Genomic DNA, 14,765 nt, shown 5'->3' with positions numbered 1-14,765 from the left:
GAATAGAGGGCTGGTATCATCCAATCTGTGGTTAGATGTTCAGGCAGTTAAAGATTTCTTTTTTTCATTTTATCTAAGATTGAAAGGGTTGAACAGTTATAGACTAATGAGTGATATTTGACAACTACAGTTTAGGACCCAATCCTGCAAATTGCTGTGTGCAGCCTCTCCCCACCACTAAAGTAAAGCTGAAGCTATTTGAAGCAGAAAGTTTTCAGTATCTCTCAGAGGATGCTTGATGCCTTGTGAGATTGGACCATAAAATTAACATTTTTTTTGGTCATTTAGTTCAGAAAATACTTACAGGAAATACTCTGTGGATTTCAAATGTGTTGAATGTGTGGGAAGATATGAGAAAATGACTGCTATCTCTGGGGGGATTTCAGAACTGGCCTCCATTTATAATATTGCAGAATTTAGTAACTACTTTCCCAAAGGATGTAAAGGGAAAATGGCCATAAACTAGACTGAATTAGAGAAGAAACACATTTGACAGAACCACGCTAAAATCTTCTAACATATTTGCAAAAGAAACATAAATTAGAACTGTAGGGGTTTTTTTTAATCTTCTCAGAGAACAGCTATTTTTGATGATAAATATAAATAGCAGTAAATTAATTTATTGTAAAATTTGAAGCAGGCGTAAACTAAACAGGTCCACGATAAGAAGTCATGTAAGGAAACTCAAGGTAATCAAACCGGAGGTTTACAGACCCAGATACTGTGATATTTTCTGCAAAACTACACAACAGAGTAAAGAGCATGTGGCCAGGGTGCGAGAGGAAATGTGGAAAAAAGGCCCAACCATCCAAAAACGAGAAGGGCCACAAGCAGAGGAAAAGCCTTATTCTCACCTCTTGTATACAATGACCTGAATATAAATAAAAGATCAAATTCAGATATTCCTGATAAAGGGAAATGCATAAAAAAACCCGAGGAGACTGGAGTGATGCCATGATCTCTGGGGCAATAAAAAACTTCTGACAATAGCCCAGAAAGTAAAATCCTGAAAGATTTCTCATCTGGTGTTACCATAATACTCTACCAGTAATTTCAGGATATGCTCAGAAGATTGCTTTCTGATATTAGGGAAGTGTTGAGATTCGGCTTGGACTGTATGCCTCTACAGCCAGTCCCCATCAGCCACATGCTTATGTTTCACTGCTGTTGGGTAGATCTGGATTCCGCTACACCACCTTCCTTCTGCCTCAATTGGCAGTAGCATTGCTGGGCCTGCTTATGGAGTTGGGATGTACTGAAGGTCCAGGAGGATATAAAAATCTGACCCTTTGGTTGCCCAGTAGGACTATCTGCTGTAGAAATGTGGTTTGAAAATAATAATTTAAATTGAACATTTTCTTTAAAAACTGGACTGTTTTGTGGGATTGTTTATGGAACACCAATTAATTAAAAACAAGCCAGTGATTAGATATTACTTTCATGATAACAATGTGGTCTAGCTAAAGATCTTTAAAGTTAGGAGTATGAAAAAATGTTCTCTTCACTTAAAAGGTGGAAGTATGGACAAATTGTGCCATGTTGATCAGACTGATGGAGTCATGTAACTTGCTGTGGGATAAGTATCACTGAGCCACATGAGAGTGCTTACACAAGTGAGACTGGGAGATATAGTTTGATGCTAAATCTCTTTGCAAGAATCACATGGCATCATTCTAGCCACATAATAAAGTTCATAATAAAACCATCATAAAGGTGCAAGATATATTCGTAATTTCGTAGGCAGACCTTGTGCAAGAAATAAATTTTTTTTGCTCTTAATAAGCTAAGACAAAATAAGAAAAACTTTAAAATGAAAAAAAAAAAAAAATCAGATTTCCTTCCCACCAAAAAATAAGGCTGAAAATCAAAAATCCATATTGGAAAATTTTTTTTTCAGTTAACTAAAAAAAATTGCAAACAAATTGCTGTGGAAAATTTCATCATCTCTATTGGCGTGGGAGAGTCAAGATGCACTGTTGTTTAGAGATGCTTGAGAATGCTTGACTGTTGTTCCAGTTCACCAAAGCACTTAGGAAATTTTAAGCACATGTTGAAGTCTCACTAACATCTGAGTTTTAAAGTGATCATATGACTGGAAATATAGCTAGAAGGTCATTCAGTGCAGTCCCCTGTAATTATAGGCAATCATATAAAAAACATAATATGCTCAAATTTGCTTTGCTGAAAGCAAATGGGTTTAAGTATGTGCTTACAGATAAGCATGTGCTTAAAGGCTTGGCACAGTCAGAGCTTCGATTAATGCAGGCAGACCAGCATTTTCATGAAGATTAAAGTGTTTCACTTCCACCATTTCTCTCCTCCATTTTATTGGGCAAGGACTATGGAAAGATGAACTAAAAACATAGATTTTTTTTTTTAAATTCATTAAGTCTTTTGGATCAGTTTAGTGCTGATTGGAGCCTGAGCCGAGCTGCTGAAGTCAGTGTTGATGAGTAAAAAATAAAGCCTCTGCCAAGACAAATGCCTGTAGTTCACAACAAAATTATATGTGATCATTGCACATGGAGCATATTAAATGTATAATAGAATCTGGAACAAGAGAGACTCCCTAATAGTTACTTCTTTTGCTTCCAATCACGAAGGACCTTCCTCGTAATGTGAAAGCAGGAAAAAAACCAACATGAAACATGGGGTGCAAAGTATTTGTCAAATTAATTTCATCGCAGCTTTCAGATATAATAATTGCTTCCTATTTGGAAGATGTATGCAACATCCCCAAATTTTCCAGCAACCTTGTTTTAGGAGCTCAAGTGGGAAGGTTTGCATTGCTGTTTGAACCAAAGCCTCAGAACCAACCTCAAATAACTTTTGAACCAAGACTTCATCATCAGTGCTGATTTCAGTAAAAGGGAATTTTGCTGTGTCCTTCCTTGGTCTTGCAATGCATTCCCAGTTGTTACAGTACAACGGAGCCTGCTTGCTATGCATTTGTCACATCACAATGTTGTTTGTTGTTGTTTCAGCTCTGAACGAACCCACCATTGACTATGGTTTCCAAAGGTTACAGAAGGTTATTCCCCGGCACCCTGGTGACCCCGAACGCTTGCCAAAGGTCAGCACAAAGTTTATTGTTTTATTAAATATGGTAAAGCTGGTTACTGCATGTTTTTGTCTGAAAGCGCAAGACTCTGTAAATGGTAACGGTCCTGGTTTGGTACCCAACCCAGATAAGCTGAAACAGAGGCATGACCAATAAAGCCCAATCAGCAACTTTCATTGTAGGCTTATGAGACTTCTGTGACTTTCTGAGTCACAGCTAACTCAAACAGCTCTTGCCTTTCTTAAAAGCAAATCTCACTCTGTGTTCTGAAATACTTAACAAAGAACACATTTTTGGTTGGTATTTTGGAACCTGAGCAGCTTATTCATAGAAGAATGATGCTTCTTGGTTTTGGTATCACAGTAGTACTTGCCATTATAATTTTGAGAACTTCACCATTGATAAAATCAAGTTATTTGGATCTTCAGGGAATGTGTGTCCACTGCTGCTGCACCATGTATTGGTTTAGATAATAATTACTATATACTGCTTTATTTCAGGATTGCTGAAATAATTAGAGCAATGCATAGTGAAGTGATTTGATGTTTGTTCCCATCAAAATTAGTGGGAGTTTTTTTGTTGATTTCTGTCAAGTGAAAGCTGAGGAAGAAACAGAATAGTTCACATACACTTCTAGTACTTCTGTCTTGTACTGTGAAAATGCTGTCTGGGTCTGCACTCACATCTGTTCTTGCTGCCTTGCCATACTGTACTTTCTCTGGCGACAATTTGAGGTGAGTTTTGTGATATACTGGAGAAAGAGGTGGGGTATTTGAAAAAATGTTGCCCTTTGTCACAGGAACACTGAGCAATAGCGTGCATGAGCTGGAGTTACTGTATGTGACCAACTGCCACCATGTGTTTTATTTGCTCTAGCATCATGGCTGTTAGTGAGTGAGTTGAGGAGTCAAATAGGCCAAGTGTGTGTATTTGAAGAACACCGCCTTTGACTTATGGAAAGGAAGATGTGAATTTGCAGACCTGAGACATAGACCAAATTGGGCTTTGATGCCTTAGGCCAGATCCCTCAAATAAAGCATGTCCAGGATAGCCTTTGTGACTTTTCTTCCGTACCTTCCTGAGCTGTCAGTAGGCTTTTGTCAGGGATTGTTGTGGGCTTTGATCGGTTAAATTTCTAAAGTGTTTCAAAAGTGAGAAGATTTCATGAACACCGTAACTTATTTTGTTTCATTTCTTGACAGAAATAAAACTCAGTATGTGATTTTTTTACAGGCTTGTTAAGTCTTTTATCTTTGCCTAGGAAGGCTGTAGACTGTGGTTTCGGGGTCGATGATGTGTTGTCCTTCCCTCTTACCACCAGAGAAACATGCTGTCCTGGAGAGTTACATTTTACATTGGCTCTGTTCACCCTCTACAAGCTGTCCCTTTCTCTGACTTTTGGACAGATTTGCAGCAGGACACAGCTTTCATAGGTTGTCAAATTTCCCTCCAGAGGTGCAACCCTTTCCAAAGAAAGAGAGCATCCTTCTGTAGGGGCTCTTTCATCTCTATCGTGCCTCTGCTGCCAAATGTGCACGTGGAGGAAAATTGTTTCTCAGAAAATAAGAGACCAGCCTTCACTGTGCCCCAGGCATTTGCAAGGCCCAGAAGAAACGCTGCAAAACTTCCCTGAACCCAGTGTTCCAGCTGACTAGTAGATGGTCATGGCTTTCCTGTAAATCATGAAATTCAAGTGAAATAAGACTGAACACTTCCAAATTTGGTTATGCAGCTGTGGGTTGTAGTGCATCACCAACGTCCACAGGTATTGGGCTCACTTTCTGACTCCCATGGCACGGAGGGGATCCCCAGCAATGCTCTTTTGTGCTGGTATGGGACTGCAGCCATCAGGCTGAGCACCCTCCTCTTTCCCATTTAGACTGAGACTGTTACCACACTGATAACCACATGTTCCTGCTATCTAGTGTCATAGGACATAAAAACAGGCAGAAGAAAGCTCCATCTAGCTCCATATCCTGAGTCCAACATTTAGCAGGTATTTATGGATAGGGTGTGAGAATGGGGATTAGTACTGAGTCATCTGTCCCCTCGTATACCCTCTTAGCTTAATGTGTTGGTTCTGAGTATCTTTTCAAGCTATTTTTTCAAATCTTTAAATCAAGGGAAATTGTGGTTATGTATGCAGAGGTATGATGTGATGGCCTAAAAAAAAAAGTTACTGCTTAAGGACTGAACAAACTCAGTGAAGAAACTAGTATTGCTATGCAAGATTAGAGGGAAACAGGACAAAGAGGACCTTTTTTTCTGTCTTTGGCTAATTCCTTCTGTGCAAGCTTGAAGGTTGGACCTCAAGTTCAAGACTCATTAATATGCCACGCACAGAGGCTGAATGCAGCAGGGGTTGGCACATGTCGACTTCTGTATTTGAGGCACTGATGGTTCAATTCCCAGCATCGCTTGCTGGCTCCAGGATCATAATCAAGGACGCAGTGAGTCTCTGTGCTGGGTAAGCACTGCACAGCGCTCTTCCCCATGTCATTAAACCAGGAAGGGCTTTGGCAGTATTCCACTATAGACAATTCTCAGTGGCTACTTAGAAGAGAGTTGGAAGCCATATGGCTTCCACAGTGGAACCACAGGCAGAGAGGGCAAATGTATGAGAGACAGAGAGCGAGACAGCAGAGAGGAGAGTGGTGCTCAAAGCTTTCAATATCCTTTCTTCCATTTTCCCCATTGTCCTGCCAGTGCATCATCAATTTCTGTTCATTAAAAAGCTTGTACTTATGCATTAAATAAATAAAACAAAACACTTTTCTATAATCACTGCTAGGTTTGTGGCTGTTATTTCATTGAAACATTACTGATGAATTAGAGATCTTTCAAGAAACAGAAATGGTTATAATTTTTGTGTTCATAAGGGCATGCAGTCCTTCTCATGGACCAACAAGAGCATTCTGCTGTGTGGCTTATCCCTGCAGTCAAGGAGAATTGGTGAGGCCATCAAGTGAGTGTTAGCATGTGCTCTACCCTCCAGAGCTGAGGAGTTAACAGCCATATCTGTGTCAACAGGCATTCCTAAAACCATTGAAGCTATTTGAGAAGTTTGATCTCCACTAGTTTAGAACCACTATTTTCAGAAGTGCTCATTGTTCATGCTTGGGATGAATTTTTTGAAATGTGCCAGCTCTCTGCTGGAAGTAAGCAAAGAAAAAAGCCAGATTTTGGGGTTTTTTTCCTGTCTCTCAGTGCTTCAGGAGCCATATTCCAGTGGAGAATATCCTCCCATAGTGAGGAGAATGGGAGCACCTGGGGACTAGGGTCTTTGGACTGCTAGACTGGCACTTGATGTAGAGATGTGTTTAAAGTAGTTTAAGTATGGAGTTTAAAGTTTAAAGATTGGAGCCAGCTATGGGCCAAAGTCCTGTTCCCTTCTTGTACAGAGCAGGTCAGCGAAAGTAGCCAGTGTAGGGCTGTGACTAGCAGATGTGCGTGTCTGTACATACACACACACACGCACAAACACATGCACCAAGAGGAGAGACAGACAGTACAGAGGTGGTGGGATTAGCACCCAAAGCTTGGAGTGAGATCAAGTACCAGGAGTGTGCTGGACAATATAGTCTTTCCTTTCTAATACAGACAGGAGGCAGATCAGAGGGTTTAAACAAGAGATCTCTGGGGAGAAGTGAAAAGAAATACCATGATGCTAATGTTAAGAAATCGTATCGTTGTCCTGCAGGAGTGGTCTGTAGAAAGCCTGCCTGTGGAACTGGGGAATAAGCCTGCACCTGTGTGTGCAATTTCCCTGTCTCATGTGTTTGCATATGTGCACACAAATACACATGTGTTGGTTCTTGCATACGTAACCGCAGTGGAAATCACTAAAGAGTTCAGATCACAACAACATGTTGAGTCTGTTGAGGTTCATTCATGTAACTACCCTACAATCCTTAAAATAAATCCCTGGCAGATACTTTGCGAATCTGCAATTTTGTTAAAACTCCACAGCTATAGCTGTAAAACAGCTTCAACTGTGAGCGAGATTTGAAACACATCCATCCTAAATGATTTAATAACAACAATTCCTCTTTATATGCAATTTCCTAGAATTTATTTGCCATTTTCACCACTCTTACAACTCATCACTTGTATTTAAATTAAGCACAAGATTGTTCACTCTGTGCTTGAGAAGCAAGTCATTGCACGGACCCCCTCTGTGATCTGATGTCCTCTCCCTCCCAGCCTGTTGCTTAAATGCTCTCTCTAGGAGACCCCTTATCCCTCCTGAAAGGGACCTTCTGGTTTCTCTTCATGTAGATGAAAGTGGAGCCTCTCTCTCTCTCTAGCACACAGGGGCCTCCCTGCTGAGCGGAGAGCACGCGTAACCAGGCTTCACCTTCCCTTCAGCTCCTTTTCTCTGGTCAGTCATTAGACACCCCCCCAAGACGTATCCCACCTCCTCGTTTAGGACACTAATAGAAGACAGGTGGTTATTAGGAACCAGTGGCTGGCAAAAGCAGTTGTCTTTTCCCATATGAAATCCCACAGATCTGCCCTTTATCCATCGTGACATGGGTATTGTTTATATTGCAAATAAAGGTTGTCGCTAAATGTGGGTGGGTTGGCCCGGGCTTGCTAGCAGAGGTTAAAATAACGATGAAGACAGGGCAACTCAGGTTTGCTGCTTCAGACAGGCCCAATGGAAATTCCAGAATGGATCTCCGTCTGCTAACTCAAGATACTGTATTTTAACTTAAGTTAGTCATTTTCAGCTAAGAAAGCACATATTTTGGGGTTTTTTTCCCACCTAGTGTAACAAGAGGGTTGTTAGGAAACTTTTATACTAAGTATGGGCAGGAAAGGGAATCATGTGAAGAGGAGCTGTTGGAGTTCATCTGTGAAGCAAGGAGGACATGAGATGTGCTTGGTGGTTTCTACACTGTACTGTAAAATTTATAGGAATGTGAGACCAGAATTAAGGTTGGTATTGAACCCTTAACAGTTGGGGTTTTTTTCCTTTCCTAACAATTTGAGCATTTAGTTCACTGAGGGGCTTGTTTGGGTTTTTTGGGTTTGGTTTTCAATTTATCCTATTGAAAATATTCAGGGAGAGAGTTTCAAAGCTATTGAGAAGACAACCAATATGCCTGAGGCTACTATGAAAGTATCACCCTGATGGGGTGGTGCATGTCAGAGGCATGTCTGGGAATATGAAAAGAGTCTGAAATGAGAGAGAGCTAAGGGACAGAGCCACACTGCTCGCTGAAGGGCAGAGCCACATATAAATGGCTGGCAAGGAGCCCTTTCCCTTCTGAAGGTCAACAGTGTGCATACACATTTCAGTGAGTTTTCTTTATAGGTGGGTCAGCATTTACTCAGCAAATGATTAGAGCAGATGGTATAATTTAGAATCTATGACAAAACTTTTAATAGATCAGGGCTAACATGATGACAAGGAGCTCTGCGCCATTCTCCATTCCTGATTTCTGCTTTGCCTTGGGGTAAAAACCATGCCTGGGATTGGATTTTCTAGTCTGCACATTCCATCTGAGCAACTCGAACCACTTGTTGGAACATCCTCTAAGAGGGATCCCCGCATTTCTCTGTTCCTGCATCCTTATTGTTATTGTTTTTAAATACAACAATTAACTGAGGGTGGCAGGAAGATAGCAAACAGGTAAACATGGTCCCTTCGAGGAGCAGAGCTTTTGAAGGAAAAAGCCCCAGTTTGAAGAAAGTAACAAAGGCTGCATTTGTGTATTTTGCTCCATGGAGCTGAAAATATCTAGTAAATTGATCCCGTGGGAGTAATAAATACACATTACTTTATCTTGTACTTCATGTCCTATACCCCTGAGCCTTGATAGAACAACACCACTTAATAGACTTAAAAAAAGAGTAATTACAGTCATTGGTTGTGTGATATTTCAGCCCTTCCAGCCCTGCCTGACCTTCTAATTTAGCTCACCGTGTCTAACTAATGCATTTATATTCATCTTTTATGAAGCATGTGTAGTACAAAATTGACTTTGCAGCCTTTAGCAAGCTGTCTTACCAGGTTTAGGACCTGGTTAGTACAGCGTACTGTATAGCATATGTACATTTACAGCAGAATCTTGCATGCATATGGTTCTGATCAACTATTACTTTTTATCCTTTTGGAAATAAAATAAAAAATATTTATTCCATTTCATCCTCCCCTCCCCTTTTTAAAGCTTTTATTCATTGCGGCATTATTTACAGCTAAACATGCAGGCAGTAAGATGCAAGCATTTTTAAAATGATTACCACTAATGTTTCTACTTGTCAGAAGTGCTTAAATTTTCCTGCACTTTGTCTAAAAACTTAGCACTTTTACCTTTTAAGAATTACAAATTTATAAGATCTTACCAAGCTGATTTACAAACACAGCTGACAGTTTATGATGAATGATGTTGCAAAATGTACAATATGTTTCTCTGTCATTTCTATGCATGTATATATTAAGAAGATTAAGAAGAGAGAGAACCCCCCTCTGAAAGAAACCCTTGAGTTAGACAGCACAGGCACAAATCTCTCTCCTGCGTTTCCTCATAACTTCCTGCTCACTTCACTCATCCAGTAGAGCACAATTGTTCTCTGTGCATTTTCTCCCACCATATGGTATCCTCATTACCATACACTAAGGGTCCATATGGGGAACTTGTGAAGTGAACTGTATTCACTTTAACTGCCAGATGAGCAGCCTTTTGCTTTGCAAGCTTAGCTTAAGTCATCTGCTGTCTTTATGTTGTTATGGCAACACAGCACCAATAAAAAATTCTAATCTACTGTAAGTGTCTGGGATCACAGTATTTTAAATGCTTGCCGTAACTGTCCTCTAAGTGAAGATGCTTGTTCTTTTAGTATGACAAAGGGTTATTGTCAACTCCAGCAGGTGGCAGTAAAGAAATTGTTTCTTTTTTTTTTTAACCTTTAAAAAAAAAAAAATTTTCCTTTTTCCCCATCTCCCCCCGCCTCAAAAAGTCATAGAATTACACAACCAACATTGTCAGTCCTGTACATTTCCTAGGATTTCTGATGCTGAGGTCAGAACTGCAGGTGATACTTTTAAGTTGCAACTCAAATACTAAAGGTAGTAAAGTATGAAACTGTGGTGGCAGCTCATGCACTTTATTGACAGAGATCCAGGCTCAAGTACCACTTCACCGGGATTCTGAAGCCTCCATAGCCACACAGCTAGTTCAGTTTTGGAGCTGTTTTTTAGCTACACTTCCAAACTCCTGAATCAAACACAAAGCTAATTAAGAATATCTTATAGTAATGGAAGTAGGCAGCAGCATCCTTAAATATAAATCATTTTCACCTCCGCAGGCTGCATGATATGTTGCATCTCTGTCTCTCTGTCTGTATTGAAAGTGAATGTTTGTAGTCTCAGTTCATCAGTTCACATTAGCCTCATGCTGAATATTTAAACACAGAACAATTTGAACACACCATGAAGAGAGACAGTGACTGCACTTTCACTTGGAACAGCAAGAGCTCATCTAATAATAATTTAGTAAATCAGCCATTTAGTGGCTCAGTTGTACACTGTATTGTGCCAAATAATATTCAGTTCAACTGTATGCTGGTGAAATTGAAATTCAGACTCCAGTCACGTGGCACTTTTTTGCTCAATGGAGAGATGAAATGGAAAATCACCCTCCCAATAGACTGTTTGAATGTAGTGATTTATCAAAAATATAGCAGAGTGACAATATAAACAGAATTTGGTTGTACGTGGTACAATCTATTCTAATTAGGCTCTTATTATTGTGGTTTCTTCTGCACAGATTATTTGATAATTCAGGATTTGCATTTATATCGTCAGTTTATTTTATATATGGGCAGAGAGCAGATATGCGTAGTTACTGCGTAGTTACGGTCCTTTAAGGCCCAGTCCTGTGGGAAGTGTGGTGAGACCTTTATTGCCATATTTCGAGCCCTGGCTCACCGGGAACACCATGCCCTTAGGAGCAATGGGGAAACGCAGCTGCTGCCTTTCCTCCTCATGAAGCGCCGTGTATGTTACTTCATAGCATGAAAGCAATAACAGATTAATTTCTTTTCCCTGTTTAAGGCTATCAGGGTTTGTAGGGAGTGGTAATATCTTATATTAGACTAACTGATATAACTGGAAAAAACAGACAAGCTTTTGGGCGCCCAAGCCTTGCTTCCTGCGTGCTGACTGTACCTTTTCTCGCCTGTATCAGTGGGTCTAATAAAAGATATTACCTCACCCTGCAAAACTTGCCTTGGTTGTAACCATAGACCATTGTGACTTCAGCCAAACAGCTATGCTTTAAGGCTGTCCTTGATGAAGATGGGGGAGAGAGAATGTTTTCCTAGAAAGTATGTTGTGAAGTTTAATTTGTTCCCATTAAAGTGGTGCTTTGAGATCTTTGAATGCAGGGCATTGCAGAAGTGTGAAGTAATGTCTATAATCTCACCTACAGTTTCCATTTCTAGCCTAGTTTTAGGTGTTATGCAGTGGTTTACGTGGTGATGTAAAATATGATTGCCGTGTATTTCTCACAACAAAGTCCCACTGAGTAGCAGAAAAAGCATCCTCCTAACCATCATGATGCCATTTAGCAGAGACTGCTGGAAGCAATAGGATGCCTGTTGTCGTAATTCTTCTAAGAAATACAGAACTTCACAATCTATACTCAACTGCTGACACTTGAAAACTCAAACATTTTGGTAAAATGAATCAAGCAGTAATGTTTCTTCTATGAGATCTCCTCGCGGGAAGGGAAGGTTTGGCACCATTTGGAGATCAGGCTCAGTGATCCATCATAGCAAAGTCAGCTGTCCTGGCGCGTCTCATAGGTCACTCGATCGAACCAGTGGCTCTTACAACTATATTATTGCTTATGGAACAGTAATTGAGGCACCATGGTTAAAAATTACCTGGTCTAATAGGCAGTGAACAATTTGCACTCAATACAATTATAAGCCAAATCATTCATTTCATAACACTTGGACTAATTTATTTGTTGACCTTTTAATATCCATAGCTCTTCAGTAGTATTAACTGCAACTCAGACAAAATCTCTTGTTCATTTTACTTTCATTGATTTTTTTTCCATTGAGGCAATAACAGTTGTTTGAGTACAACCTTTTCTTTCTGTTGTAAAAGTCAATCATGTAACTTATGTTGATATAACTCAACTGGACTGAAATGTTCTCTAAGTACAATAGCACACAATCTCATGCTACTTGTATAAACACGGATATGCATTTTGGATTTATTTTAAAGAATGTTTTGGAATATATTTGTGACTAGAGATGACAAATTATACGCTTGCTGAGAGGAGAATGAAAACAAAACACAGAAGCATTTTTTAAAGCAGTGCCACATATATGTAACAAATTTTTTGTTCTTGTATTACGGGAGATCTAAGCTACAGAAATTTTGGAATTTGACTCTGTTAATTTTGTTATTTAGGATGACCTAAGTGTCTTTACTAATAATGCTATATTCATAATTTCATCTGGACATAGCATCTTGTCTCTGTAAGTCCTAACATTTTACAGAATAGAGGTGCTTAATTTTTCCAAATGTGAGCTTCTGACAAATAAAATGTGTGTAAATATTTTTTAATAAATAAGAAAGAAATAATAGTAATATTTTGATAATCTGAATTTTCTTTCATTTTTTCAGCTTTAAACTAGCATGAGAGCTGAATTTTGATGATCAAAAAAGTTACTGAAATATTGATGTATTTTGAAAACTCAGTGGCAAGTTTTGAAGCACTTCCATAAAATATGCTGGTGTAGTGACAATGGTAATCTTTTCACTCACCACTGAAAAAGGAGCCCTCGATCATGTAAAATGGTGTGCCTCCTTTTACATTGTGGAGGTGTACACAGAAAGATAGTCTTATCTCTGTGAAATGTTGGATAAATTTAATTTCTTAAATACATGGTTATTCAACATTTATACTTGCTTTGGATAATTTCAGCTGAATTTTTAAGGCTGTAAATTAAAAATAATAGTATCAGGAACAAAATATATTTTGTTTCTGGTAAGAAAGTTGAAAATTTTTAGAATATATGCTAGGAGGCACTTCATTGAAGCAGTCTCTGAGCCAAAGCCTCTTTGTAAAATAAAATACTGTAAGTCCTTTGAACACATAGTTATAAAATATAATTGTTATACATTTGGCATTTTATGCTTCCCTAGAAATTACCACTTGGTATCTACATCTAATCTATGGTCTGTCTTTTTATTTCAATTGGGTCTGAAGTGGTCCTTCGTTGTAATGAGAATACCCCTTTCAAGAGACTTCTTTTAATTATACCGATGATAAAATGTAAGTGAAAGTAGTCATTTGTAGGGGTTATGACTGAGCAGTGTTTTAACTGTAATACTAAAACCTACCAACGTTATTCCAGTCTCTATTTCAACATTTTTATGTACTCACTCTCCACAGAACATAGTGGAATATCATTGTAGGTCAGAATTTCAATGCATCTTATTTTTCAGTTTTCCTCCTGCTATTAAAAGTAACCTGAACTCTCAGTTTCTAACTACTAACACTTCCTACCTGAAGCATACAATCCAGAAAAGTGACAGTTTCACAGATCTTAGTGATATGCTGTTTTGGTTTTTGTTTTGGTTTGTGGGTTTTTTTTCCCCTTCATTAAAAGAAAATGAGGGTGGGTCTTTAATTGCATATAGGTGAACACTTGTTTTTTACAGAAAATAGCTAGTTTGGCATACTTAGATATTTATATGGGTAAATGCATTAATAAAGACCAACTCTGAAAATTAAACGGGCAAAACACATATGTACAATTTACACTTTAATTGCTAGATAACTCTGCTGACTTAGCTCAGCAGACATTCTTGCCTTGCAATACCAAACATAATTATATAATTCCATAGATTTAAATGCAGTCAAGTGAATTATGCCACCCAATACATTCTAGATTTGACCTAATGCGAGAACAATTTAAAGGTGATACAACTTGACCTGTGTTTGGAAAGTCTTTGTGTATGCAAATGATAGAAAATAGATATCAGCCTGTCTATTTGCCAAGTAAAATGTTTTTCACTCTTACAAATACATAATTGGATATCTACATTGTGCCACACACAAAATCACAAGCGACATTTAATCTTTTTTTAATCCCCAGTATTTCAGGGAATTTTTTCTAATGGGCACAATAATATGACCCGCAGAATAAAGCTTCTAAAACAGCCTGTGCAGTATCTTTGAAAGACAGTCTCAGAATTTAATGTCTCTGTTCATTTTTCCAAATTCTTTTTAAGTTTACTTAAGTCCAGACCTTTCAAATAATTCAAAACATTCTTCTTCTTCCATAAGGGGACTTTGACAACTTTCCAAAAATATATGGGTATAAAATGGTCAGGAGAAGACTTTGAGTAATAACTCTTTTTTTTTTTTCTTTTTTTTTTTGGTAACTCTAATCTGCAGCTGTTTTCAAGAAACAGGAATGTGAATACTATGAAGAGCAGAGGAAGAACTATCAGAAAATCTTACATATGCAAAACCAAACCCCCCCCCAAACCTAAAAGCTCATTAATCTCAATAATGAACATCTGTTTCAAAGTACTGTAGATGCTGGTACAAATAGTTTGGGGTAAATTTTCAAAAATAAATGCCTGAGGTTCCTATCTGAGATTGCTTTGTACATGTCTCTTTGTATATTTTGCCCAGGGACTGAAGCTAGCTGTGGCCCATAAGGAAAA

The 14,765-nt window shown here is 38.7% G+C and overlaps 1 protein-coding gene across 6 annotated transcripts in view; it reads left to right on the top strand.

Moving 5' to 3' along the window:
- The window catches only part of EBF1 (EBF transcription factor 1), a 285,433-nt gene that overhangs the window by 248,157 nt on the left and 22,511 nt on the right, over positions 1-14,765 (top strand). For all 6 annotated transcript variants that reach the window (XM_072872920.1, XM_072872919.1, XM_072872918.1 and 3 more), the window contains exon 11: positions 2,985-3,073. In XM_072872920.1, the coding sequence (XP_072729021.1) occupies positions 2,985-3,073 (89 nt within the window). The remainder of the gene's footprint in view (positions 1-2,984; positions 3,074-14,765) is intronic.

The sequence above is a fragment of the Ciconia boyciana genome, chromosome 9 (assembly GCF_034638445.1).
Source record: "Ciconia boyciana chromosome 9, ASM3463844v1, whole genome shotgun sequence".
Classification (NCBI taxonomy): domain Eukaryota; kingdom Metazoa; phylum Chordata; class Aves; order Ciconiiformes; family Ciconiidae; genus Ciconia; species Ciconia boyciana.
Note: the sequence above shows the minus strand (reverse complement) of the source record. Positions and strands in the feature narration are given on the sequence as shown.